The 26,594-nt window shown below is 38.5% G+C and overlaps 2 protein-coding genes across 4 annotated transcripts in view; one reads left to right on the plus strand and one right to left on the minus strand.

The window, feature by feature from the left end:
* Window positions 1–26,594, plus strand: part of CMSS1 (cms1 ribosomal small subunit homolog) — a 395,379-nt gene that overhangs the window by 101,830 nt on the left and 266,955 nt on the right.
* Window positions 1–26,594, minus strand: part of FILIP1L (filamin A interacting protein 1 like) — a 308,326-nt gene that overhangs the window by 93,947 nt on the left and 187,785 nt on the right. For both annotated transcript variants that reach the window (XM_002684706.6, XM_059887756.1), the window contains exons 2-4: window positions 23,443–23,695; window positions 22,538–22,711; window positions 13,160–13,338 (exon numbers count right to left, since the gene is read on the minus strand). In XM_002684706.6, coding sequence (XP_002684752.2) covers window positions 13,160–13,338; window positions 22,538–22,711; window positions 23,443–23,685 — 596 coding nt within the window. In that variant the 5' untranslated portion in view covers window positions 23,686–23,695. The remainder of the gene's footprint in view (window positions 1–13,159; window positions 13,339–22,537; window positions 22,712–23,442; window positions 23,696–26,594) is intronic.

A 26,594-nucleotide genomic window follows, 5' to 3' on the forward strand; every position in this document is an offset into this window, starting at 1 on the left:
ACTTACTAACTCTTGGCCAGTCTTGTTTCTTCTGTATCACCCTACTGAAGGGTAGCAGAATATGCCACCAAAAGTATATCTCTTTAGCATAAGAAATATTTTGAGCTGACTGTTTAAATAAACAGCAGGTATAGGAAAAGTTCTGAAAATAAGAGTAGAGTTACTCTTCTGTAAGGGAAATTTACGTTTATGAAGGAAATCTCTGTGTAAGGGTATCTCCAGAGAAGGATGACTAAATCATAAGAGAAGCTTATCAGCAAAGAAGGCACCAACTTAAATCTGAATAGCAACCATACACAAGCTTTTTCTGGTAACTTCCCATAACGGGCTACCCTTTTCCTCATTCCTCACTACTCTTCTTTCATTTGTCTTTAGCTGAAGGTGGTATTTAGGATTGTAGTTTAGGTCATCTTATAGTTTCTCATTTTCCCTGGGTATCTCCTATGTATACATGAGGTATATATATTAATAAACTTCTGTTTGGTTTTCTCTTCTTAATCTGTCTTTTATTTCAGTGGGTCTCAACCAAGATCTCTAAAGGGTAGAGAGGGAATTATTTTTCCTGCACTAGGCTATGCTTCTCAATCTGGATTATTTTGAAATAAATCCCAGACATCCTATTCCTGTCATTTTCCTTACCGTGCTGTCCCCTGAAGGCATTCAAGGCTGTAACGCTGCCCCCACCCCACACCTTTTTATGTTTGAGCAGGAAAGAATCTGCCTGGAATGCGGGGTACCCAGGTTGATCCCTGGGTCAGGAAGATCCCCTGGAGAAGGAAATGGCAACCCACTCCAGTATTCTTGCCCGGGAAATTTCATGGACAGAGGAGCCTGGCGGGCTGCAGTCTATGGGGTCACAGATTCAGACATGACTTAGTGACTAAAGAACAACAATCATTACATATTTTAAATTAAAATAATTGTTAATAAGACACCATCTGTAGGAAAGTATGAATTAGCTATCACTATTTAATAAAAAGAATTTGAATATCTGAAATCTAAAAAAACTTTCTTTGGTTTTTTTTTGCATGATTTGGTGAGTTGTGAGCATTCAGTCATGGTACAGGAACAATTCATTCTGAAGCTACACACCTCTTTGGATTCCTGAGGCTTCTTTTTGGAACTGGAAGTGGGAACTAACTGACTGCCCCACATGTTCTCTAACAAAATAAAATCAATTTGAAAGAATACAGACTTATACAGAAAAGACAAGGAGACATGTTTCAAGATTAAACTCTTCCAGGGAGAAGGCAATGGCACCCCACTCCAGTACTCTTGCCTGGAAACTCCCATGGACGGAGGAACCTGGTAGGCTGCAGTCCATGGGGTCGCTGAGTGTCGGACACGACTGAGTGACTTCATTTTCACTTTTCACTTTCATGCATTGGAGAAGGAAATGGCAACCCACTCCAGTGTTCTTGCCTGGAGAATCCCAGGGACGGGGGAACGTGGTGGGCTGCCATCTCTGGGGTTGCACAGAGTCGGACACGACTGAAGCGACTTAGTAGCAGCAGCAGCAGCATTCTAGAAGAGAATTCATTTGCTGCCATCCAGATGTTTTTTCAGGATGAAGTTTTCTCTCATTTCTCTGCTTTGTCATCATTGAGGCATCCTCACTTAGATTTCAACACAGGTGAAAATTAAGGAGTGATTTCTCCCTCTTCTAACATTTTTGTTGTTTTGTGCTTCTTTGTTTATTGATAAAAGCTTATGCTTCAGAGGAATGGTGAGAGTGAGCCACTGAATTCTTCTATATGAAGAAGCCACAGGAGTTCTCTATCTTTGTATCCGCAAATAAACACATGAAAAGGCCATTCATTTAATCTATGTGCTGTCCTAATGGCTCAATGCTATCATGCTTGGAAGTTTGTCTGTAAAACAGCTGGAGTGTTCTTGAGAAGATTATTAAGTGGAGCTTTGATTAATTGACAAATATGTTTAGAGTAAGAAGTAATTTGACATAAAGCAAATGACAGATGAGCGTCACAGGGAAATGGTCTTCTTATTTTTATGGCCATTTGTATTTGGTCCTCACTAATGCCATTACTGATAAATATTGCATTTTGAGATCAGCTGCATATGATTCTCTTTTCCTGAAATTGTTTCTTTACATATATATGCACACATATATGTATACATATGTGTGTATACATATATATACATATTGCAGTGTTTGTTATGACATGAGATGCTTTGAATGTCATATGTACTTAGAACAAAAAAGTGAAAGTCACTCAGTTGTGTCCAGCTCTTTGCGTCCCCATGGACTATATAATCCATGGAATTCTCCAGGCCAGAATACTGGAGTGGGTAGCCTTTCCCTTCTCCAGGAGATCTTCCCAACCCAGGAATTGAACCAGGGTCTCCTCATTGCAGGCGGATTCTTTACCAACTGAGCTATCAGGGAAGTTAGAACAACAACAACAACAACAAAAAGCATGCTATAAAGTGACAAACTATATGGTAGAAATTACTTATTTTGGAGAAACATGTACTCAGCCTCATAAATCCTGCAAATATGTTTCTTCTGAAACATTTTCTGAAGATATAAATTATCTGTTCACCAGGCATCTCAAATATTTCATGCTGTCATTAGGCAAGTCATGGAAATAAATGAGACAATGCTATGGGCATAATGTATTATGCATGATAAATAGGGAAGTTACGTGAGGAAGTGAGAATTGGTGGGTAGAAATTGAGTTAAATAGGAGAAATTGATTGAAAATTCTCACATACTCCTAATCAACCAAATTATCAAAAAGGAAATTTGACAAAGTGTACTTTGGATTCCGCAGTGTTAAACAAGTCAAACTTGTCTGTGGAAGGCCAGTACTATAAGCAGTATGAACTATTGCCAGATTTGTCATGTGGTAGGAAAGGTAAGCCAGGATCCTGCCTTGGGACTTTACAGCTTTTGTGGGATTCTACAGAGGGTTTCAGACCTTTCAGAGAAAGAGCAACAGAAGCAGTGTTTTGGAGGATTGGTGCTGGTAGGCCATTAGAATTTGAATTTGATGAGGAAAAGGAAATGTACTGAAATTACATTGACATTGGCAAAATATTCCTTCAAGAAAATGTTATGTTTGAGTATGTTTTTGATGATATGTTAGAATTTTGGTCAGAAGTAATACATCTCTAAAATCAAATTCCAAGTCAGTGGGAAAGTCTGATCGGGTTATGAACATTCTATGACTTTACATGGTTTTTAATATATTTTAAACGAGATCAGATTCAGGATTAGTCTCAGGCAAAGTTATAAAGTAAGAAATGGGTACTCTCCTTCACTGAGAGTGATAGTATAAATGGTCTATTTATATCAATAGAATGCAAACTTGGAGAAGGCAATGGCACCCCACTCCAGTACTCTTGCCTGGAAAATCCCATGGACGGAGGAGCCTGGTAGGCTGCAGTCCATGGGGTCTCTAGGAGTCGGACACGACTGAGTGACTTCACTTTGACTTTTCACTTTCATGCACTGGAGAAGGAAATGGCAACCCACTCCAGTGTTCTTGCCTGGAGAATCCCAGGGACGGGGGAGCCTGGTGGGCTGCCGTGTATGGGGTTGCACAGAGTTGGACATGACTGAAGCGACTTAACAGCAGCAGCAGCAGCAACTGAGCTACAGTTTTTAAAATCCTGAAAAGTTTTATAACTTTTGACCTAGCAATTCCACATCAAAAACTTTATTCTATGGCAACAGTCAGGAAGGCATAAAAATTAACCAGGATGTGAGGCTTTTCTTCATAGTGTTCTTTATAAAAGTAAAAAAGTAGAATGAATCTAAATGCCCACAATAGGGAATTTGAATAAATTACATCTGTATGACAATAGTATTCATGTACTTAAAAATTATGATGTTCAGGAATAGTTGGTGATTTAGGAAAATGTTCATGTTTTTGTCAGTGAAAAAAACAAGATATAAAAACTATGCAAAGTATGAGTTGAGAGAGTTATTTTTAGTTTTTTTAAATAGTTAATATTTCTGATGTTCTTAAACCAAAATCCTATCTTTGTATGGTTCTCTCTTCCAGTGCCTTGATAAAGGGGACCCATTCTGTTTTATATCTGCTTTCAGTAGAATAATCCCAAAGCTCTCAGGCATATTTTGCTTTCTCTACCAAAATTGACTTGTTTCATATCTTATTCTCTAAAGCCTCTTGATGAAAGTGAAAAAGGAGAGTGAAAAAGTTGGCTTAAAGCTCAACATTCAGAAAACAAAGATTATGGCATCTGGTCCCATCGCTTAATGGCAAATAGATGGGGAAACAGTGTCAGACTTTATTTTTGGGGGCTCTAAAATCACTGCAGATGGTGATTGCAGCCATGACATTAAAAGACACTTACTCCTTGGAAGAAAAGTTATGACCAACCTAGATAGCATAATCAAAAGCAGAGACATTACATTACCTACAAAGGTCTGTCTAGTCAAGGCTGTGGTTTTTCCAGTGGTCATGTATGGATGTGAGAGTTGGACTGTGAAGAAGGCTAAGCACTGAAAAATTGATGCTTTTGAACTGTGGTGTTGGAGAAGACTCCAGAGGGTCCCTTGGACTGCAAGGAGATCCAACAAGTCCATTCTAAAGGAGATCAGCCCTGGGTGTTCTTTGAAAGGAATGATGCTAAAGCTGAAACTCCAGTACTTGGCCACCTCATGCGAAGAGTTGACTCATTGGAAAAGATCCTGATGCTGGGAGGGATTGGGGGCAGGAGGAGAAGGGGAAAACAGAGGATGAGATGGCTGCATGGCATCACTGACTCAATGGACATGAGTTCAAGTGAACTCCGGGAGATGGTATTGAACAGGGAGGCCTGGCGTGCTGCAATTCATGGGGTCACAGAGAGTCGGACACAACTGAGCAACTGAACTGAACTGAACTGAACTGAAAGCTGGACTAAGTGAAAAGAACTAATCCAGAAGATAATTTTTGAGAAGATATTAATGGAAAGTACTAAATTAAAATGTAACAACTTTTTCTACATTCTAGTCACTTATTCAGTAAATATTTATTAAACTTCTCCATGTACTTGGCCCTATAGAAGGAATTGTGAACAAAGTAAATCAGAAGCCCACTTACCTTATTATGGGAATATTTGATTTTTTATAATTCCTTTAGTCAAGATGATGTAGTTAGTGTGGGGATCTTGTGACACTGCCTTGGCCAAGGACCAGTGGAGTCTGTTGGTGCACTTAAAAACCATCATTTGAGGTTAGTCTTTATTTTGAGTATGTGATAGATTGTGCTTTTCATAATATCATTGCATTAACCTTTCTGTTTATGATTTCCATAAGGGGGACATAGGTCTCCATGGTTTAGGAGATGAGGGGGAAATTATTGAGTACTATGGTATCCAGCTCAGTGTTACAATGTTAGATCCTTAGGACATTCAGCAATACCCCTATCTAAAGGAAATAAGATACAACCAGGCCTAGAAAAGGACCACTTATTTGGGCCTGCTCTGTATTTTCAGCTGTCATTCTACCTGAAACACAACATGACACTTGTTTTTGTGTCTTTGTTCCCCATACCAAAGGGTATGTCCCTTGGAAACTTTTATTCATCAGCACATCCTTAGCACTAGCATAGGTTCCAATTAGGTTTCTTCCTCGCAATCCATAATATGCCCAGTGGTGCAGTAAAGTGTATGCAAATGAACTAACTTGAACAAAGGCAAATTTGCAGAAAGATGCCAATGCATACTGACTGTCAGCCATCATACTTAGCACTTCCTATGCATTGTATAATTTAGTAATTTCAGCAACCTGTGAGATCCATATCATTTTATTAACAGATGATAAAATTGAGACTTACAGAGAGTAAGTACTTTGTTCAAGGTTAAACAGCTAGTAGGACCAGATGAGAGGATGGGAGCATGGTTCAAACTCCTGTTGGTTCTGACTCCAGAGCCTATGCTTTTAACCCAATACTATATGTACACCCTTCTAAGGAAAGGCCTTTCTGTGCATTGATATTTACTCAACATTTATGCCGGGCATTTCCTATTCTCATGGCTGGCAAAAGCTGTTTGGCTTCATCTTCTCATGAGAAATAATATATTTGCCAGCAAAGTTTACCTACCAGTTGGAAATTCAGGATACAGCTTAATTCTAATGTTCCACCTTGGTTTCCATTTATGAGACAGAATTTTCCATTTTGATATGGCTTAATGACTCTTCCTCCTCTTGGTATTTTATAGCCAGATGGAACAGAAGTTTGGGGTTGCCTTTCCACATTCAGTCTTTGACTTCCTGTTTTATAGAGCTGTTAAGCTAGTAGCTATGAGCCAGTTAGATATATTTATCCAAGACTTACTGTATGTCTTCCACTCTCCTAGGGCTATGTGGGTCGTTGGATAATTACACTTCTTAATATCCTTTTTGACTAACCTTTCATCATGTTGCAACACCAGTGTCAGTACCACAGAATGAACACCTGCATCTTCTGAGATATTTTATGAAGGTCTTATCTTTTCAATTATGGTATAATTACGTCTTAACTTTCCTTGGAATAGCAGGCACAAGGGTTGAGCACTTAGTAATGATTCTGGGGAGAATATTACTTACTATGTTATCAGAGCTAGCCTCTGGTCTGGCCCTACTTCTGTTTAGCAGCAAGATTTGGGGATTTCTAACTGAGTCTTGATGGGCTTCACTTTTCACAATTCAGAAATTAGAGTATTGGTCTTTATTGCTAGATGTTTACTCATTTAAATTTAGGATTGAGAGATTTCTGTAATTTTTTATGGCTGTCTCATAGATTGGTTCTCTGTGGTGGAATAAACGGAATAGAAAGGCTGTAAATTGACCTCAATTTGCGAAGGTGATACTAAGTTCAGTTTCTAATATGTAACATTCAAGAAGCGATAGGACGTACTTAAATCTAGATATCCTCTAAAAATGGAAACACTGCTGACGTAGATTTGAATCTGGTGGTTGAGGTGCTATCATTCTTACTGACCTCTTTTGCTAGTGTGGCTTAGAATGATGGGGTTGAAGTAAAAGATACTTATTCATAATAGTATCACGTAATCACAGTGTTTTAAATCTGAAAGAGACACACAAATATAGCCTGTCCCATTTGTTTACATACAAGGTTGGAGAAATGGAATTTGCCCAAATCTGGTCTAGCTGCAGATCCAGTTTGCAGACCAGCATCCCCTTTCTCCAAGTTCCCTCATCCCTCACTGTGCTTGTTATATTTCCTTTTAGACTGCTTTTTAACATTTGTAGTATTCTTTTGTAAGCAGTAAATTCATGAATCATTGTACATCTAAATACACACCCAGAATTATTTGTAAAATTTAGTTCAGCTTTCTGGGAAGGAAAAGCAATCAAATAGCGTCATCATTGTAGCCGAATTTTGACCTCTATAATTAAATAGTGTTGTATAGAAACCACTGAATTATGCAGTTACAAGGGTATGGTTTTGTGACATCTGCTGAAAGTTAAGTCATGATGTACAGTCCTAAACGAATGGGTTTTTTGGTTATCCTTGTGAGGTAATCTCTCTGAATCCCTACCCAGACCCCATGTTAGATCTGAGGTATATGAACACTGGGCTGATCACATTGTGAGTTGCTATAGAGTTAAAATATAAATATGTTTGTGGTGGTCTCCATTTTGTTCTGACAAAGAACTGAATACCAATGACAAAGATCAAATGGAGATCTGCCATCCATTCCACTACTTACAAGACATAGCCTCGAGAATATGTAATACATATAACTCCTTGCCAGAAAACTGAAAGGAAATGATTGCATTTGAGTACAATGCATTCTACAACAATAGTTTAGTGTGCATGAAATTTAAAACTGCTGGCTTTCCAAATAGGATTTGTAAAAAGTAGACTTTACTTATTTATTTTTAAAAAACATTATGCCCTCTGTGTTATGCTTTGTGGGATATTTTTAAAAGCTGGGATTTAAGACCAAAAAATTTGAAAATCCTAATGGTAATAGTTGCAAGATACTGGATCCTCTTGAAGTACTGTAGTTTAATGTGTTTATTGAATTCTCCTGTTTTATTTTCATGAGTATTTAATGTATTATATTTTTGTACCATACTGGTGCTTTTTTCCCTTACCCATCATGATTTCATAGTGCCCTGGAAGCCTTAGTATCAAATCATAAAGGCTACAGTGGTGTCTCTGTCCTACACATGCACAAATGAGTTGGGGTTATATGCCAGTGAGGAACTCATCTACTTCCTTCTCCTAGTATCTAGTGTAGGACCTGGCATGTAACAGGCATTTAATTAATTGGGGTGTTTTTGGTTTGCGTTTTGGGTGGGTTTTTTTGTTTTGTTTTGTTTTGGTTTTAGTGAATGAGTAAGTGGCCAGCAGCATTAAATAGCTAAGTAACTAGTTAGTTTAACTAAAAAATAGATTAATACACTCATTCATTTATATATATTTCAAGGGAGTATTCAAAACCTCTAGAAAGAAGATTTGATGTCTTTTGAGAGAAGCCTTTGAAAGTAATACAATATATTCAGTTAACAGGAGAGTCAAATATGGCTCAGTGTTTCACTCACCTTTCCTGGTGCCCATCTAGAAAACAGGCCTGTCATAGTAGAAAAGAGTTAATGATAGAAATCTTTATAAAGTTGCTTCAGCCAAAGGGAAAGGTGAAAATGTTTTATTCTTTACTAAGGACTTAACCCAAGATATGGTCAAAGCAACAGCCTTGAAGCTGGGCTCCTGCTGACTTTGCTGCAAAGACCCTTCTGCCCCCTGAGCCATTGTTCTGTCTAGTCGCACTTGGGCAGGACAGCAGCAATAAATTAATTCTGCCTGTGACTCGTTCCTTACTATGTGGCTTTTGAGAAGCTACCATTTGAAGTCCTGCTTTATAAGATCACAACTATCAGTGCTAACCTACTTGGCGAAGATATTATAAAAAGTAATTTAAGGTTTTCAAAAAATCCATAGTTGAAGTCACAGTTTTAGACAGAGTTGCCATAACAATATTTGTTTCCTACTTCAGTGGTGGTTTCAAGGCCAGAAGTGCAATAATATATATGGTTAGTATACATGGTTTGCTTTAATGTTCTAAGAAAGAAAGCATGATTTAAAAAAAAAAAAAAATAGGGAACTTTTTTTTTTTCTTCCCAGCCTTTTTCCCCATTGAAACTGAAAAAGGAAAAAAAAAAAAATTATGCAAGCTATTTTGAAAGTACAGACAAAATTGGCATTTCACTTATGGGAAAATTTTGCAAAACTGCACTGACTAAAAGTGATTTTTGTTTTGGCTTTCCTGTGAAGTCCTCCAAAAAGGCCAAAAATTACTGGCATTGCTTTTGTATAAAACCTTTCACATAGACTCCACTTGTAATTCAGCCAAGTACATAATTCAGGTCATCAGTGATACACATATCCACACATTGGAGCTGGTTGGTGAACAGAAAGTTGTCATGAAATGTGGACATATTATTTTATGGACAGACCAAACTGCACAGATAACAGTGAAGGAAACTTTACATTAACACACTTGGGAACAGGGTTTCCTGAGCTGTTCCCTGCCCCCACCCTTCTGCAGTGGGAAAGCCAATTGTTTACTGATTACGACCACGACATCATTTGGCAGACATTTTGGCCTCAACTCAGTGTGTGACATCAGCCTCCTTTAGGGTTTTCCACATAAAATGAATTCTCCAAAGAAAACACAGAAATGGAGCCTGAATTTGAAATCCATTATTACACCCTCTAAGGTCTCATTAACTATCTCAATCGTGTATTTCTTAATTTTTATTTAATTTCCAAGTAGATGTTATCTAACACTAAAAATAGGAGCTCTGAACTTTCAGTGTTTTCTCAGAGTTCCAGTCAGAAACTATATTATAGTTATAGAGCTATATTTATGGCTGTATTCACTCAAACCACTTTTATGGCGGTTATGATATCTTTGTTTCTTTGTACTGAGGGTCACTGATTCGGGAGTGGCTTATATCACTCTGTTAGAGGAAGGAAACATTATTCTTTGACTTCTTAGAAAAAATTAGTCTTGTTTTTGTGAGGGGTGGCTGCATGTTTGAGAGGAAGTACTCTCACTAAAGTTAGGTTTGTTCTGTCATTTGTTGTCATAGAATGAGATGTGTGAATGGTACTGTCCTGTCTTGTGTAAACACCTCCTCAGTATATATTTACCTGAAATTACTAGTTCCCCCATTTCCTCTTCATGAGGTGGTATTCATTTAGTATTTTTATGCACATGGCCTTAAAGCAAGTAGAAGTCAGTTATGCCTTATGAGGCCCACAATCTCCCTGCTACAAGCATGGTGGCAGGAAGGGTCAGTGCACCAACACAGCCAAGCTCCAGGGACTGTGATGTACAGGTAGAGCAGAAGTATTGTCTGTGTTATGTGAGTCGAGAATAGGCTTAACACTTTCATACCCAAAGAGTTCCATCTGGAAGCTGTGCCTGGACAAATAGAAATAGGTGAATATTCCCATGTCTTCTGGAATGGCTAAACATGGAATGAGAATCACTGCAGTCATTTTTTCCAATTTGGGGGGTTAATGGCTTGTTTACTTTCATTATTCTTCAAGACAGAAAAACTTTGTGTCCTATATGGCTAAAAAATATGATCTTTTAAAATTCTCCCCCTTAAACTACTTTGATACATGTGGCAATACCATTCTTAATATATTGAGTCTATGGTGTACAATTTACATTCATCTCACTATTTTCCTTTTGCTCTAGCCATGGCCTTTATTCCTACTGCTCTTGTGTTCTCATTTCTCAGTGCTGTTCTTCTTTACTCTCTATTGATTTAAATAATCTTCACCATCTGCCTCCCAACTTTATAGGGTTACTTCTGGATAGCCCTTCTCAACCTTCCTTCAGAAGACAGTAGAGATACAACCGTGAGCACTGGGACTATACCACCAAGAGCCTTCCACATTTCCATCCTAAATCTGTATCCTCTTATCTTCTCTGTTAATGTTTAGTAAGCCCCTGGGGCAGGGATTTACCTGCCTACTTCTTTATTCTGTGGTGGGCAGCACTCTGACCCTGGTGAATAAATATTCATAATAATGAGAGATGAAAGGAAGTGTCTGTGTTCAACAAGTTAGTGCCAAGTAAGTGTGGAGGCTAAATGAGGCCACGGGCGACAAACTGCAGGGTTCGAAATAGTATTTAATATGACATTGTCTTATCGAATACCAAATTGTATACGGTAATGTCTTAATCAGATCTTCCCTCAGTGCCAGACTTCTTTTGCTCATTTAACTTGCCCCTGAAGATACTTCAGGTTCATGAGGGGCAAAGTAACAAGACCCCTCTCTATGTGGTGAGTAGAAAACAAACCCCTGATGAATGTAGAAAAAGAAACTGGATGGGAGCGCCATTGGTTATGTAATTTGGATACCTCGCTAAAATATGAATTGCAAGTAGTCAAATAAAATAGTTGAGACTACTAGTATTTTAGAAAAGGGAACTCACAAGTAATTATTTTTTCTGTATTTTCCTGTGATTGTTAGAATCTAGCATCATTAGCCCTGTAACTTGTAAGAGAAGTATCCATGGAATAACAAAAGTGAAACGAAGATCCAGTAAAAATTTGAGATTGGTTATTTTCTATCTTTGCAATACTAATAGAGAAGAGTCATTGTCCTTTCAATTTAATAGGGATGTGCAAACTTTCTAAGGAGATTCAGAATAGAGAATCAAAGTTGAGCAAAATAATCTGCCTTCCATATGGTTATAAAATATTTACTAACCATTTTCTCCCTTCTCTAAATACTAGTTCACATTCTAAGCTTCTGTGTTCTCATTTCTTATTTATTCTTCAGAGTATTGTGATTTGGCTTCTGCTTTCACTGTTTTATTGAAATGACTCATTAAGTTCTTCAGTGTCTTCCTTATTGCCCATCTTTTTCTGTATTATCTTGTGCTGTTTGACTGCTCACTCATTCTTGAGAGTCCTTCCTTGTTTGGCTCTTTGCTTTCTCTTCTGATTCTTCTAGTCCTCTGCCCTTCTTTATTCTTTCTCAGCTTCCCTTCTTGACCCTTTTTTTTTTTTTTTGGACGAAAACCCTAACTTGATGGATTGTTGTGTTGTTTTCTAGAGTTCCCATCTCAAAATTCTCTCCCCTCACCAAACCAACACCCATAGCTTCAGCTCTCACCAGCTGCAAAAACACATCACCAGCCCAGCCTTTCCCAGACCTACATTTCTAACCATGGATTGTCTATTTAGACATATTGTTCTCCCCACTGGACAGTGGAACACTCCAGGTCCCTCATGCTCAACTTGTCTGAAGCAAGACCCCCTTCCCCCTTTTGAACCAGAAACCCTGCAACAGCAAAAAGCTGTGCGCCACTCCCACCTTCTGCACCTTGGTGAATAACCAGGAGTATAACTTTCTATTTTCTTTTTTTTTTTAATATAAATTTATTTATTTTAATTGGAGGGCGAGGGTGGGATGATTTGGGAGAATGGCATTTCTGTTTTCCTTGCTCTGCTCTCTAGTCACATTAGTCACAAATTCATATTGACTATACCTCATAAACAATTCTCATTACACCCTGTTATCCCTAACCCTCTAGCCATTGGAACACATATCTGCCTCCAGGTTAAAGCTCCTCCTGTCTTTCTTCTATCTTTCCTTAATGGTTCATTAAGAAAGCATCCCTAATCAATTCATTCTCCTTCTCATGACTTGTCATTTGTTCTTTCTTGCCAACAGTATAAAATCCAGCGCCCGTGGCCAGCCTTTCCTTTGCTCACACCCTGTGCTATGCCATATGGAAAGCTTGTGGAAAGCTTGCATTCCCTCAGTACCCATACTCTTGTCTTATCTCTATGCTGTGGCACTTATTTCTGCCCTTGCCTTGTGTGTGGTTTCCATTCTTATTTGCACAAGGACTAGACCCATTACCTCCTCTCTGCAGCTTTCACAGGGCACCCCCTTGAAGAAGTAGGTGAGGTGCCCAGCACTTACATTTCCACAGTCCTATCACACCTGATTATTCTTGTGTTACATTGATACTGTTTTTAAACATATCCTTTTCTTCACTCTGTACCATGAGGTTTTTGAGACCAGAGGCTGTCATATTCATTGTATATCCCTGTATCCCTTGGTATAATACCCAACCCATAGTGAGAGGTTAGGAAGAGTTTGAGAATACTTCATTGTCTTGTCCTGAGTAGCCTTACCTTTCACATTCCTGTTCTAGCAAGCTTATGAATTCATCACTCTTCTCCATGTATTCTTTGTGTTTTCTCTTTTCTTCCTCCAATTCTAGTATGGTTTGCCTGTGAGATTTTTCTGCCATTAAAAGCTGTTCCAGGATTCGTCTATGCGATTCTTTATGTTGTTCCACGACTTTGTCCAACTACAAAAGAAAATACATTAATAATCTAAGTACAAAGCATTCATAAAACTGCCATCTCTCCTGCTTTTAGAAATGGTCCAAGTTTTAACAAATTCAACAATGGGTTTCTGATTTCCTTGTTTAGCTTTTATCATTACTCTTCTTAATTTTGATACCTTTTGATATGTTTCAACCGAAATGTAACCTTCCGTCTTTTTTTTTTTTTTTTTTTGGCCATACCACATGGCTTGTGGAATCTTAATTCCCACATCATCATGTTTTTCTTAACCAAAAATAAAAATCAGTGCCTCTGTAGATATCTGAATATCTTTCTGCTGCTTCTTTTGCCTCCAAAGAAACCGTATTAGAGGAATGATGGAAAGTGAAGGACAGTGTCTGATTCTGCCGCTCCCTTAGCTGATGGATCCTGCCCCAGCCCTCCCTAAAGTTCTCTGCCCATGTATGTTTCTTGGGTCCACAGTCAGTTTTTCACAGCATTATGTATGAAACTGTTGGTGTACTCTTTTCAAATACTTGAGAACCAATTCTGTCTTGGTATAGAGTGTGAATGTGACCCAATGTAAACACCAAGTCCTTTCTGTCTTACTTACACTTGTCTACTCTACTGGACTGTGAACTCCCTGAAAGCAGGGCCTACGTTCTATTTTTCTTAAATTCTTACCATCTAATAGAGTGATTTGCCTACAGTAGGTGTCTAGTATATGGTTACAGATTGAAAACAAAATAAGCAAGCAAGGAATCAAGAAAGAAAAGAGGGCTTTATCATAAATGGGTGTTGAATTTTGTTGAAAGATTTCTCTGCATCTATTGAGATAATCATGTGGTTTTCATCTTTCAGTTTGTTGATATGGTGTATCACATTGATTGATTTGTGTATATTGAACCTTCCAGGAAGTAGGTGTAGGAGGAACCTACCTCAACATAATAAAGGCCATATTCAACAAACTCACAGCAAACATTATTCCCAGTGCTGAAAAACTGAAAGCATTTCTCTAAGATCAGGAATTAAGACAAAGGTACCCTCTCTTGCCACTATTATTCAGCATAGTTTTGGAAGTCCTAGCCACAACAATCAGAGAAGAAAAAGAAATAAAAAGAATCTAGACTGGAAAAAAAGAAGTAAAACTCTCACTATTTGCAGATGACTTGATACTATACATAGAAAACTCTAAAAATTCCACTGGAAAATTACTAGAGCTAATCAATGAATATAGTAAAGTTTCAGGATATAAAATTAATAAACAGAAATCCCTTGCATTTCTATACACTAACAATGAAAAATTAGAAAGAGAAGTTAAGGAAACTATCCCATTCACCATTGCAACAACAACAAAAAAATACTTAGGAATAAACCTACCTAAAGACACAAAAGACCTAAACTACAAGACACTGATGAAAGAAATCAAAGATGACACAAACAGATGGAGAGATAAAGAGTCAATATTGTGAAAATGATTATACTATGCAAAGCAATGTATAGATTCAATGCTGCTGCTGCTGCTAAGTCACTTCATTCATGTTTGACTCTGTGTAACCCCATAGACAGCAGCCCACCAGGCTCCCCCGTCCCTGGGATTCGACAAGCAAGAACACTGGAGTGGGTTGCCATTTCCTTCTCCAATGCAGGAAAGTGAAAGTGAAGTCGCTCAGTCGTGTCCAACTCTTAGTGACCCCATGGACTGCAGCCTACCAGGCTCCTCCGTCCATGGGATTTTCCAGGCAAGAGTACTGGAGTGGGGTGCCATTGCCTTCTCCATAGATTCAATGCAATTCCTATCAAACTACCAGTGGCATTTTTCACAGAACTAGAACAAAAATTTTAACAATTTGTGTGGAAACACAGAAGACCCTGAATAGCCAAAGCAGTCTTGAGAACAAAGAACAGAGCTGGACAAATAACCTTCCTGGCTTCAGACTATGCTACAATGGCAACAGTCATTAAGATAGTATGGTACTGGCACAAAAACAGAAATATAGATCAATAAAACAAGATAGAAAGCCCAGAGATAAACCACACACCTATGAGTATCTTATCTTTAACAAAGGAGGCAAGAATATACAGTGGAGAAAAGACAGCCTGATGCTGAGCTGTATGAGCTGCTTATATATTCTGGAGATTAATCCTCTGTCAGTTGTTTCATTTGCAATTATTTTGTCTCATTCTTAGGCTTGTCTTTTAATCTTGCTTATTGTTTCTTTTGCTATGCAAAAGCTTTTAAGTTTACTTCGGTCCCATTTGTTTATTTTTATTTTTATTTCCATTAGTCTTTGTCTTCTACATTGGAAGGCAGGCTCTTTATCACTAGCACCACCTGGGAAACCCTGCACGCACTCTAGGAGGTGGGTCAAAGAGGGGCTTACTGTGATGTATGTCAAAGAGTGCACTACCTATGTTTCTCTCCAAGAGTTATATAGTTTCTGACCTTACATTTAAGTCTTTAATACATTTGAGTTTGTATGGTGTCAAGAAGTGCTCTAGTTTTTTTCTTTTACATGTAGGTGTCCAGTTTTCCCAGCACCACTTAATTATTGGAGAAATGCAAAACAAAACACCAATGAGGTATCACCTCACACTGGTCAGAATGGCCGTCATCAAAAAATTTACAAGCAATAAATGTTGGAAGGGGTGTGGAGAAAAGGGAACCCACTTGCACTGTTTGTGGGAGTGTACATTGATGCAGCCACTATGGAGAACAGTATGGTGAGTCCTTAAAAATACTCGTAATAGAACTACCGTATGACCCAACAATCCCACTGCTGGGCGTATATCCTGAGGAAACCATAATTGAAAGAGATGCATGTACCCCAGTGTTCACTGCAGCACCATTTGCAACGGCTAGGACATGGAAGCAATATAGATGTTCATTGACTGATGATTGGATAACGAAGATGTGGTACATACATGCAGTGAAATATTACTCAGCCATTAAAAAGAATACATTTAAATCAGTCCTAATGAGGTGCATGAGCCTAGAACCTGTTATACAGAGTGGAGAGAAAAACAAGTATTGCATATTAATGCATATATATGGACTCTAGAAAGATGGTACTGATGAGCCTGTTTGTAGGGCAGCAGTGGAAACACAGACATAGAGAACAGACTTGTGGACACAGTTGGGGAAGGAAATGGTGGGACGAATTGGAAGAATAGCATGGAAATGTATAAATTACCATTTGTAAAATATATAGCTGGTGGAAATTTGCTGTATGATGCAGAGAGCTGCATCATAGAGGGGTGGGATAGGGTGGAAAGTGAGAGGGAGGTTCACGAGGGAGGGCATTCATGTACCTACAGCTGATTCATGTTGATGTATGGCAGAAACCAACACAGTATTGTAAAGCTCCAATTAAACATTTAAAAAAAAAAAAAAAGAAAAGAGGGAAGTCGGCTGATTAAAACAAAAGTAGCTCAGGAGCTTTGGCCAGTGATAAATTCAAATCCGTATAAGACCATGGTTTTGAAAGCATGTGGCTTTCTAGATGAGCTAAACGCAAAACTATAAGCCATAATATTGGTTAATTTTGCCCTTTGCTTTTATCATAAAAGATTTAAAATTTGTGACTCTTGAATTTGAAGCCAGTTTAAATTGTACATCCTTAAAAATCACGTATTTGACCAGGAATCCAAAGCACAAAAATGGCCAAATCATTTCAGAAAAAGAAGGGAATATAGGTATCCCAGCAGACAGAATCCAGCTGACCTCTAAACATTTAAGCTGGCTGTCTGGTTTTCTAATATGAGTTTATAATGATACTTTAACACACACAAAAGTACTTCATGTCATACAGGTGTTCATGACTTTTAATAAATGTGACCAGGTCTTTTGTGGAGCTGAAATTGCTTGGTTATATTGCCTGCTGGCAGAGTCACTTTTAACTAATGACCACCTTCTGAGAGGGAGGTTGTAGTGTTAACTGTCCTGGGTCTCAAGAAACAATAGTTCTCTGAAAACTCCTTCCAGTTGCCCAAACATTAGACTGCATTATAAGGGAGATTCACATCAACTGCTTTTAGAATTTTAAAGTGAAATAGTGATAGAATCAGCCTTAATTTGGAGATCTTGACATTTGACTTAGAGAAACATTCAATTTATCACAAGATTGGCCCTAGAATTAATAAATGAATAATTATTGTTAAGGTATCTGTGCTTAGTCGCTTATTGTGTGTTGACTCTTTGCAACCTCACGGACTATAGCCCACCAGGCTCCTCTGTCCATGGGGATTCTCCAGGCAAGAATACTGGAGTGGGTTGCCGTGCCCTCCTCCAGGGCATCTTCCCAATCCAGGGATCGAACCCAGGTCTCTCTCATTGCAGGCAGATTCTTTACCATCTGTGCCACCAGAGAAGCTCACAGTAGGTATTTAGTAAAGCATAAATGAATGACAGGGCAGCTTCATAAGAGAAGCTTCCTCAGATAGCTTCTTGTAGTTATATGGACATGAATATGAAACTTTGTTCAGCCCAAAAAAGAAAAAGAGAAGCTTTAGTTCATCTTTTATTACCTTCCATTGTGTTTTTCCCTACTTAGTTTGTTTGTAGTTTGTTTGCAAGGAAGGAAGATTGGAAAGAATCATTGTCCGTTATTTATTATACAACTTTGTAAGGGCTGTCCCTTCCTTCAACCCACTGCCCCCACCCCAGCCCTTCCTCATCAATGATAGCGTGATCTTCCACTAGTGGGATTACTCCACTCTCCTATTCAGAGCTGAAACATCTCTCACCATCTGGCCTCCTGACCTCTCTACCCCATTCTCATTCCGTACTTTCCCATCTTTCTCACTTCGTCTTTAGCCACACCAGGCTTCAAGTAGTTCTTAAAACACACGGTGGTGCTTCAGTACTGCTCATTTTCAGTGTTGAAACATGGAAACCTTTTCTGCCTTCCACCCCAAATTTTTCCTGTCCTTCATTTATAAGTTTCTCTGCTTACTCCTGCATAGAATTGTGTGTTCCTTCATATCAGTGAAATGTTGAATTCTCTGGGATTTCCTTCTCTCACCTTCCATGACTCTTGAAGGAAGACTTAAATTTACTGCATGCTGTTTGGTGCAACAGGTAAGGACCTCATGTTTGTCAACAGCAGAAATTGGAAAGGTGTTGAATAGTGACGTTGCAGAGGGAAATTTCCCGAAGGAAGTGTAAGTGATTCTAGAGACATTTTAGCTTACACTTGAAGTTTTATTCTGTTCCTTCATTTCTCCATACCCCAAATGGTTCTTAGAAATACGCCACTGGTTCTCAGTTCAGTCTCTTCTTCATTCCTGCCACATCAAATGATGGACTTGAGCTCTTCTGAACTCATTTCATTTCCCAGCAGTTGTGTGTGTGTGCTTGGTGAAGCCACTTAAGTGTTCTGTACTTCTGGGGTTTTTTTATTATAAATATAGTGATTGGGCTTGATTTCTAAGAGCAATTGTATTGCCACAGTTTTCTCAAGGTAAAAACTATTTATTAAGCGTCTATTATGCTGTATGTACTTAGTACTATGATGGTTGCCATGGGAGAATTTTAAAGTCTCAGTGCTTATACTCTTACTAGACAGATAAGATATACACATTAAACAGTTAGGGACAGTGTGAGGTGGTGTATCATTAAGCACTATGGGACTATCAGAGAACCACTGCCCCTTTTTGATCTAGCCCCACTTACAGACTGAATGAAGCCTGGGGAAGAAAACAGGAAGACTTAGTCACTTTAGGGGAGTGTCAGGTGCAGAAAGATTAACAGTGGCTCCTTAATGTTTACCATGCAGTGACAATCTTCCTGCTTATCATTTTAGCCTCCTTGATGTCATATCCTACCTGCAAACCCTAACACAATCCAACTCCTTGCCCAGGATGAAGGAGATCCAGTATGTTCCAATAGGTTGGATTGTCCTGGTGGTTAAGCAGAATGAAGAACAGAGACTTTGTCAATCTTTTTGCTTTTGGTCACTTAATTATGCTTAGAAAATAATGACCTTTGTTTTAATAACTCCTGAGTCACAGATCACCCTAATTTGGGATTTGATCTTCTTTCTGGCTTTGGTTCTCTTCTTTTTTGTTGGCCCTTTGAAGATTGTCTTTTTCTTTGATTACCTTGAATGTAGTGGTAGAGATAAAGCTAGTTCAGACAGCTGAGAAATTATTTAGCTGTTTTAGTAGATCAAAGGTAACCAAATATGCTATTCATAAAATGTTCCATCTTCTTTTCTGTCGTTCCTGAAACTTGATTTTCTTGGATAATAGTAGAATCCTAAAATAGAGACTGCTAATTCTCACATTGCCTCAGTATCTCAGGTGCTGGAAATAGGGGCATGATTCTCATGGCTCTGCACTACCACTGCCAGACTCCTCTGAAAGCCCTTCCTTGTTCTATTGTCGCCTGAATGGTGATAGTCCGCTGTCATTCGTATGTAGTCAGCTATTGAGCTTCAGCTCACTCTCACAATCTGCCTTTCTCCTGTCAGTCTTGGGAGCACTCTGCATGTGCCAGCTCACCCAGCCACCATCAGAAATGAAAGACCAGTGTCCTGCAAAATGAACACTGTGTGTCTTTTGGCTTCTAGCATTGGAAGTGTGTGGATTGCTAAAGAGAAAGGTTCAAAATATGTGGAACCAGAAGCTAGTCTCTGGAAATTTCCCATTTTAGTTCCTGGCTTCAGGATTTCTCTAGCTCCATGTAAAGCTCATCCATGCATTTGAGGGTATGCTAGATATTTTATCTAGTGTTTTTATGTATTTTTTAGTGATACGATTTCATCATATGTCATCCACAGTGTTGTTGGAAGTGGAATTTCTTTATGATGTACTTGACTAACCCCTACTTATTCTCTGGTGCTTGGCTTTCCTGATTCTCCTATCTAAACTTGATCCCCTGTTATACTTTCTCATACTGCTTTGTGGTTTTCACTACAAAATTAACATAGTATATGTGTGTGTGTGTGTGTATAAAATATACTTTTTGTGTGATCTTTTGTTGTCTGTCACTCTTTTAGACATTAAGCACTCTGAAGACAGAAACACAACTATATTTATACAGTGAAAATTATAAAATAAAATTTAAAAGCAAAATTATACAGTTGCTTAAAATAAGTACTTTAAGAATTACCTTAAGGTAATGCTAATAAGGTAAGCAGGTTGGAAAGAAATAGGAGGTTGAAACAGTCTTGGATTCTGCATTCTTCCCTCCCTATTTCCCCATCCATACCCTTGGCGGGCCTATCTTGCAGGCCTCCACCTTAAGTCAGTGTTCCTAACATGTGATGTAGCTGAGAACAGTTTGTTTTTCTAAGGTATTTTGCATTATGAATAGATAAATCCCCTCTAGTTTACCCTAGACATAGTTGAGATTTTTTACATTTTTTTAAAAGAACATTATGAGGTGGGGGAGGAGAAGGATGGAAGAAAACAAAATAATAAATTTTTTGTATGCACATCTTTATCCTGATGTAATTACGGTGCTCCCTGGTATGGTTGCAGTGGGAACACTCCTCCTCCTTTCTTTTCTTCAACCCTATCTAGGGACTCATTGTCATATTTTTCCTTTATTGTTTATTGTCTACATATCTCCCCTCATCCATCACTTCCTAGATAGAGGAAGAGGGCAAGCAACTGGGTGTATATGGTCTTCAAGGAACTGAGAGAGTCTTGAAGCTGAGGAGAGAAATCTATAGGAGGGATGTAGTAGGCAAGAGAAGAAAACAGACAAATCATAGACGTGGGAATATAAGATATGTGTGTGTGTGGTGTATGTCAGGGGGAGGGTATTTCTTGGAAGAGTAATCAAGAAAGGTTGGATTTATAAAGCAGGGCCAAACTATGATTAACTTTCAGGGACATTTTGCAAAGTTAGGATTGCAAGCATTTGCAGAGAGGGTATTTCCAATTTTGCAGTGTGCAGTAGATTTTGTAACTAAAACTTTTTCCTGCTGATTTCAAGATAAGTTTGAAATTATTCTGTTTCATTTTACACTGCAGTGTTGAGGGGCTATGCTGTTTGTGGAGTTCTGTGAGGATATGTTCAGTGATCATTAATTTGCATTTGTTAAATTTGTGCTAAATGCTGTTTCGCAGTCACTGTGTTGGGAGCTTGGATACAGTTTTAACACTTGACTTGAATGAGGGTTCGGCTTCTCTTGTTTAAATTTTGGATTAAAGCTCAATCAACAGACTTTGGGTGGTCTCATCTTCACCCCTCAGAGAAGCAGATCCATATGACCAAACTCCTTAACAATTTGGCAAGATGGTAGGCTTCTCTCATGAGACACCCAAGACAAGAATAGCAGGGACATTAGAGGTCATTTCTGAGGTAGGTTGCCAGACCATGGGGGAAATTTGTCCAAAACTTGCTTTCACTCTCTTCAGCCTTAGCTTATGCTCCTAGTTGTTTCTTTTTTATAAAAATGAAAAATTATGAAATTTTCCATCAAGGTCTCAGAGGAAAATGGAAGAATAAACTAAGGATGCAAAGGAGTTTCAGAAATGTCAGCAAGTAAAAGAGCAAGCAGTGCTGTATCTTTGTTCAGTGGTGGCCGTGTTGAAACTGTTCATCTTCGCCATTGTCCTTGCTGGGCACACTTGGTTGGGGGGGCAAGGTCTTCACTGTCATTAAACTATTGAAAGAAAAAGAGGATATGTACTCATCTAAAATGTATACTTCCTAAAACTCTGTTTCTTGGACAGTTCTTCAGATCATTTCCATTCATGCTCAGAATTTCTATGACATAATACTCCAGTGTTTTCAAATAAATTAACCTCCATGGTTGAACTTTATCTGTTTTTTATTATTGCCTTCAGATCTCTAAAAGAAGTACAGACCCGTGTGTGTATGTGTGTGTGTGTCTGTCTGTCTGTCTGTCTGGGTCCAAGTGTCTGTGTTTCTTTGTGTGTGTGTGTGTGTGTGTGTGTCCGTGTTTGTACAAGAAGGAGAGAGGGGGAGAGAGAAAGTAGGAGGAATTCTCTTGCATTTATTAGGTTTTAGTCTGATGTCAAGAAACAAACCCAGTGGGAACATCCTGCTTCCTGTCCATGATTTATTCTCCTTTTCTTTCCTGTAGAGCATGTAGTGTTTATCTTCCTTGGGTAGGTTTTAAACATACAACTATAAATAACCGAAAAAGGAGTTACATGTCCTGCTCACCTGCCAGGCCCAGTGCTTTACTAGCTGGTGAGCTTACTTCATCTCCCTAGGTGCACACTCCTCATTACAATACATACCTCATTCATTGGTTTCTCATAGATGTCCTCCTGCCAAGGGGCAGATTTTGCTTGAAAAGCATCTCGCTGGAGAGCTTCTAGCACCTTTTTTGGAGTGACAAACCCGTACTGAGCTTCCAGCAAAGCCAAGTCCATTTTTTCAGCCTTTAAAACGCCTATGACTTCATCTCGAGCCTGTAGGAACAAAAGGCATTTCAGAAAGCCCATTTTATCTACGAGCAGTCTCTGCAAGTGATTTCTTGTGTTGAGTGTTTTTTCTTGTTTCTTCTCTTTCAAATATAAACATCATATTCTGTTATAGCACCTTTCACAAAAGGTAGCAAAACTATGTCCCTTTATCATTCTTACAATCTAGTTACACATGAATAATGCTTTTTATTGTGATAACTAGACAGCATGGAGAGAATTCTACATTTTTCATTGTGTTTGACAAGTAGATAACATGATATTCCTCAATGGACTGATATTTTCATATTCAGGGATATGAAATAAGATTGTCCTGTATGTATAGCAGCTGTTTATTTTGTGTAGGTTAATAATGCTGGGGCAAATCTTGGAGCCAGTTCACGTGAGGTATAAAAGCACCTACTGTCATTTAAAACTGACCCAGAAGTCATCAGCTGTTATTGTTACCCTTCCGAGCCTGTGCGCTGGAGCAGCCTGAGTGGAGGATGTGACCTTTCACATGTACATGCCAATCTCATGTCATCATGACAGCCCTTTTAGATGTGATTAATTACTCTTCGTGTTGCCAGACGAGGATTCTGTGTATGTGTCCTTACACGTTGCTTTCATGTGCATACAAGTATGAAGCCCAGATAGCTATGTCTGTGGCAGCCTACACAGCAAATTCATAAGCAGCCTTCCCCGGGAAGCGTGAGGGCGATGCTTTTAAGCCAGCTGACCTGCAGTTCCCCCTCCAGAATGCTGAGAAGAAATAAGAGGTCATCTCTGGAGAGGTCTTCTCCTTGGTGGCCGTTACCACTGTGTGACTTAGGATATGGAAGGATTGCATCTGACTCCCTGGTGGGGTCTTTGTCTTGCTGTCTCTGCTTCTTGTCTTCAGGCCCTTGGAAACTGTGGTCTTTTCCAGGTCTTGGAAATTGCTCTGGGGCTGAGCCCTCCTTGTCACTGCTTTTGGAACGCATTCTTTAAGGGCTGGAAAGAAGAAAGACAATTTGTAATGCTTAGTGGAAGTGGAATTTTACTAAGAGAACCTATTACTGCTTTGACAAGTCTGCACTCATGTTATACAGCATATATATTTACCACAGCCAAAGACTCAGTCTTTGTGAAGTCTACAGCAGAGAAGGGTATTAGCAGATTCATAAATCACAGTCTTATTTACACTTCTGTTTTTAAAATCAACATTTTAAAAAATGTGTTCTGCTTTGATTAAGGCCACTTATGTCCATGGGTAAACAGACTGTGTTTGAACTTCATCCGCCGAGCATTCCACCTGAGGGACCTGGGTCATACCTCCAACCTCGGCTTAAGTGCTTACTTAAGACGTACTTAACATAATTATAAAATGGTAAATTTGCTAATTGTTCTAACTTTCTGCAGATTCACATTGTGGTTCCACAAGGAAACCCTGTGGAACTTAAAAAAATGTTTTTAAATTTCTTAACCTTTGGTGCTTTAAGATAGAATTATCAGAATTACTGCTATAAAATACTTTGGGTTATTTTGTTATGATGATAAAGTCTAATATTAAAGGAATGAAGGCTTGGTTCCTGGCTGCATCCCTGACATTCTGCTAAAATTCCAGAACTGTCCTTGGATAAGTCAAGGGTTTATATTTAGAGCCCTTATCTCCAAAATAAGAACCCCAATGCCTATGGTAGTTGAATTTTATGAAAACTATAAAATAAAGTAATATTTGAAGGTACATAGCTGTACATCTTATTATATAGGTTTGAAATTAATTTACAATAGCACAATAATCTGTTCCACCTTTGAGGTTTCTAATGAAAAAAGAAAATATCAACTGAACTTACAGTCTACTTCAGTGATGTTCAAAAAGATTGTTAATTTTACTCATTCCTACAAGTCAAGAAACTATCATCATCATTGGTGCCTTGCTTTTCATTTGTGATAATATTTCTTTAAAAATCAGAAGGGGTGGAACTTTCTTGGTGGTCCAGTGGCTAAGAATCTGCCTGCCAATGCAGGGGACATGGGTTCCATCCCTGGTCTAGGAACTAAGATTCCACATGTTGCAGGGCAGCTTAACCCATGCCACAACTACTGAACCCGTGCACTGCAACTACTAAATCCCGCTCACCTAGAGCTCGGGCTCTCACAATAAGATAAGCTACTGCAACAGGAAGCCCACAGTACCGCAACAAGAGAGTAGCCCCCGCTCACCACAGCTAGAGAAATCCCACGGACAGCAATGAAGAGCCTGCATCAGAGACCCACTACAGCCAAAATTACATTAAAAAAAAAATTCTGGAGGGAATTCCCTGGTGGTCCAGTGACTGGGGCTCTGGCTTCCACTGCAAGGGGAACAGCTCTATCCCTGGCTGGCAAACTAGGCACGGCCAAAAAAAGAAAAAAAATCTGGAAAAGTTCAAGCATACAGAGATGTATGAAAATATAATGAGTCACTACATGCTACCACGCAGATTTGTAAAATCTCCATTTATTATATATTTGGGTAATATCTTACAGATTAACCCAAATAATCCAATACATTAGAAAATAGTTTTTTAAGTAAAATATTATAGATAGAGCAGAAGCCCCTATGTACGTCTTCCTTAACCCACTTTCTACACATCCTACCCCATAAGTAACCATACTGAATTTGGTGTTTATTCTTCCCATGCATGTTTTATACTTTATATTTTTAATATTGCTGAGCCATTTATAGTTTTACTTTGCAGATTTTCAAACCTAATGTAAACATAGCATATTGCGTGTAGCATTCTGAAAGGTTTTTTGTACTGTTTTTGAGATTCTTGTTCCATTTTACTTATTTTACATATTTGACTGCTATATGATATTACACTGTATGAATAATCCACCATTTACTTATCCATTTTACTGTTGATGGATATTTAAATAATTTACATGTTTTTAGTGTTAGAAAAAAATGCAGCTGTGAACATACTTTGACATTTTCTTCCTGTGTATATGCATTTCTTCGGGTATTCTTTATGGCGTAAGAGTGGGATTTTTGGACTCTGCTATATTGTGTTCTCAACATTACTAGGGATTACTGCTGTCCTGAGTGGAGTACCAATTGATAGCAGAGTAGAAGTGTTCTCCTTGCTCTATATCTTCATCAACACGTGCTATTATAGAATTTATACCAATATGATAAATGAAATGATATCTGATTTGCATCCTGAATTCATAAGAGCAGCATCCTTTTATGTGTTTAGATGCCATTTGAGTTTCTTCATAAATTGCTTATTCATAGTCTTTGCCCATTTTCCTTTTGTAAATATTAGTTGCCTTTTTCTTATGAATTTATAGGAATTCATTATATATTCTATAAGTTACTGTTTGGTTGATTATATGTTTTGCTATTATTTCTTCTGATAGTAGCTTAAACATTTTCACTTTATGTCTTTTGTGGTAAAGAAGTTTTCAATTTAACTTAGTCAAGTTAATCAGTTTTTAAATCAGTTCTTTATTTTTTAATTGGAAGATTTACAATATTGTGTTGGTTTCTGCCATACATCAACATGAATCAGCCATAGGTGTACATATGTCCCCTCTCTCTTGAACTTTCCTCCCACCCCATCCCACCCCTGTAGGTTGTCACAGAGAACTGGATTCAAACTCCCTGCATCACACAGCAAATTCCCACTGGCTAGCCATTTCACACATGGTAAAGTATATGCTTCAGTGCTGCGCTTTCAATTCCTCCCACTCTCTGCTTCCCCTCTGTGTCCACAAGTCTTTTCTCTATTTTTGCATCTCCATTGCTGCCCTGCAAACAGGCTCATCAGTACCCTTCCAGATTCCATGTATATGCATTAATACATGATACTTGTTTTTCTCTTTCTGACATAACTTCACTCTGTATAATAGGCTCTAGGTTCAT

Source organism: Bos taurus, chromosome 1 (assembly GCF_002263795.3).
Source record: "Bos taurus isolate L1 Dominette 01449 registration number 42190680 breed Hereford chromosome 1, ARS-UCD2.0, whole genome shotgun sequence".
NCBI lineage: Eukaryota > Metazoa > Chordata > Mammalia > Artiodactyla > Bovidae > Bos > Bos taurus.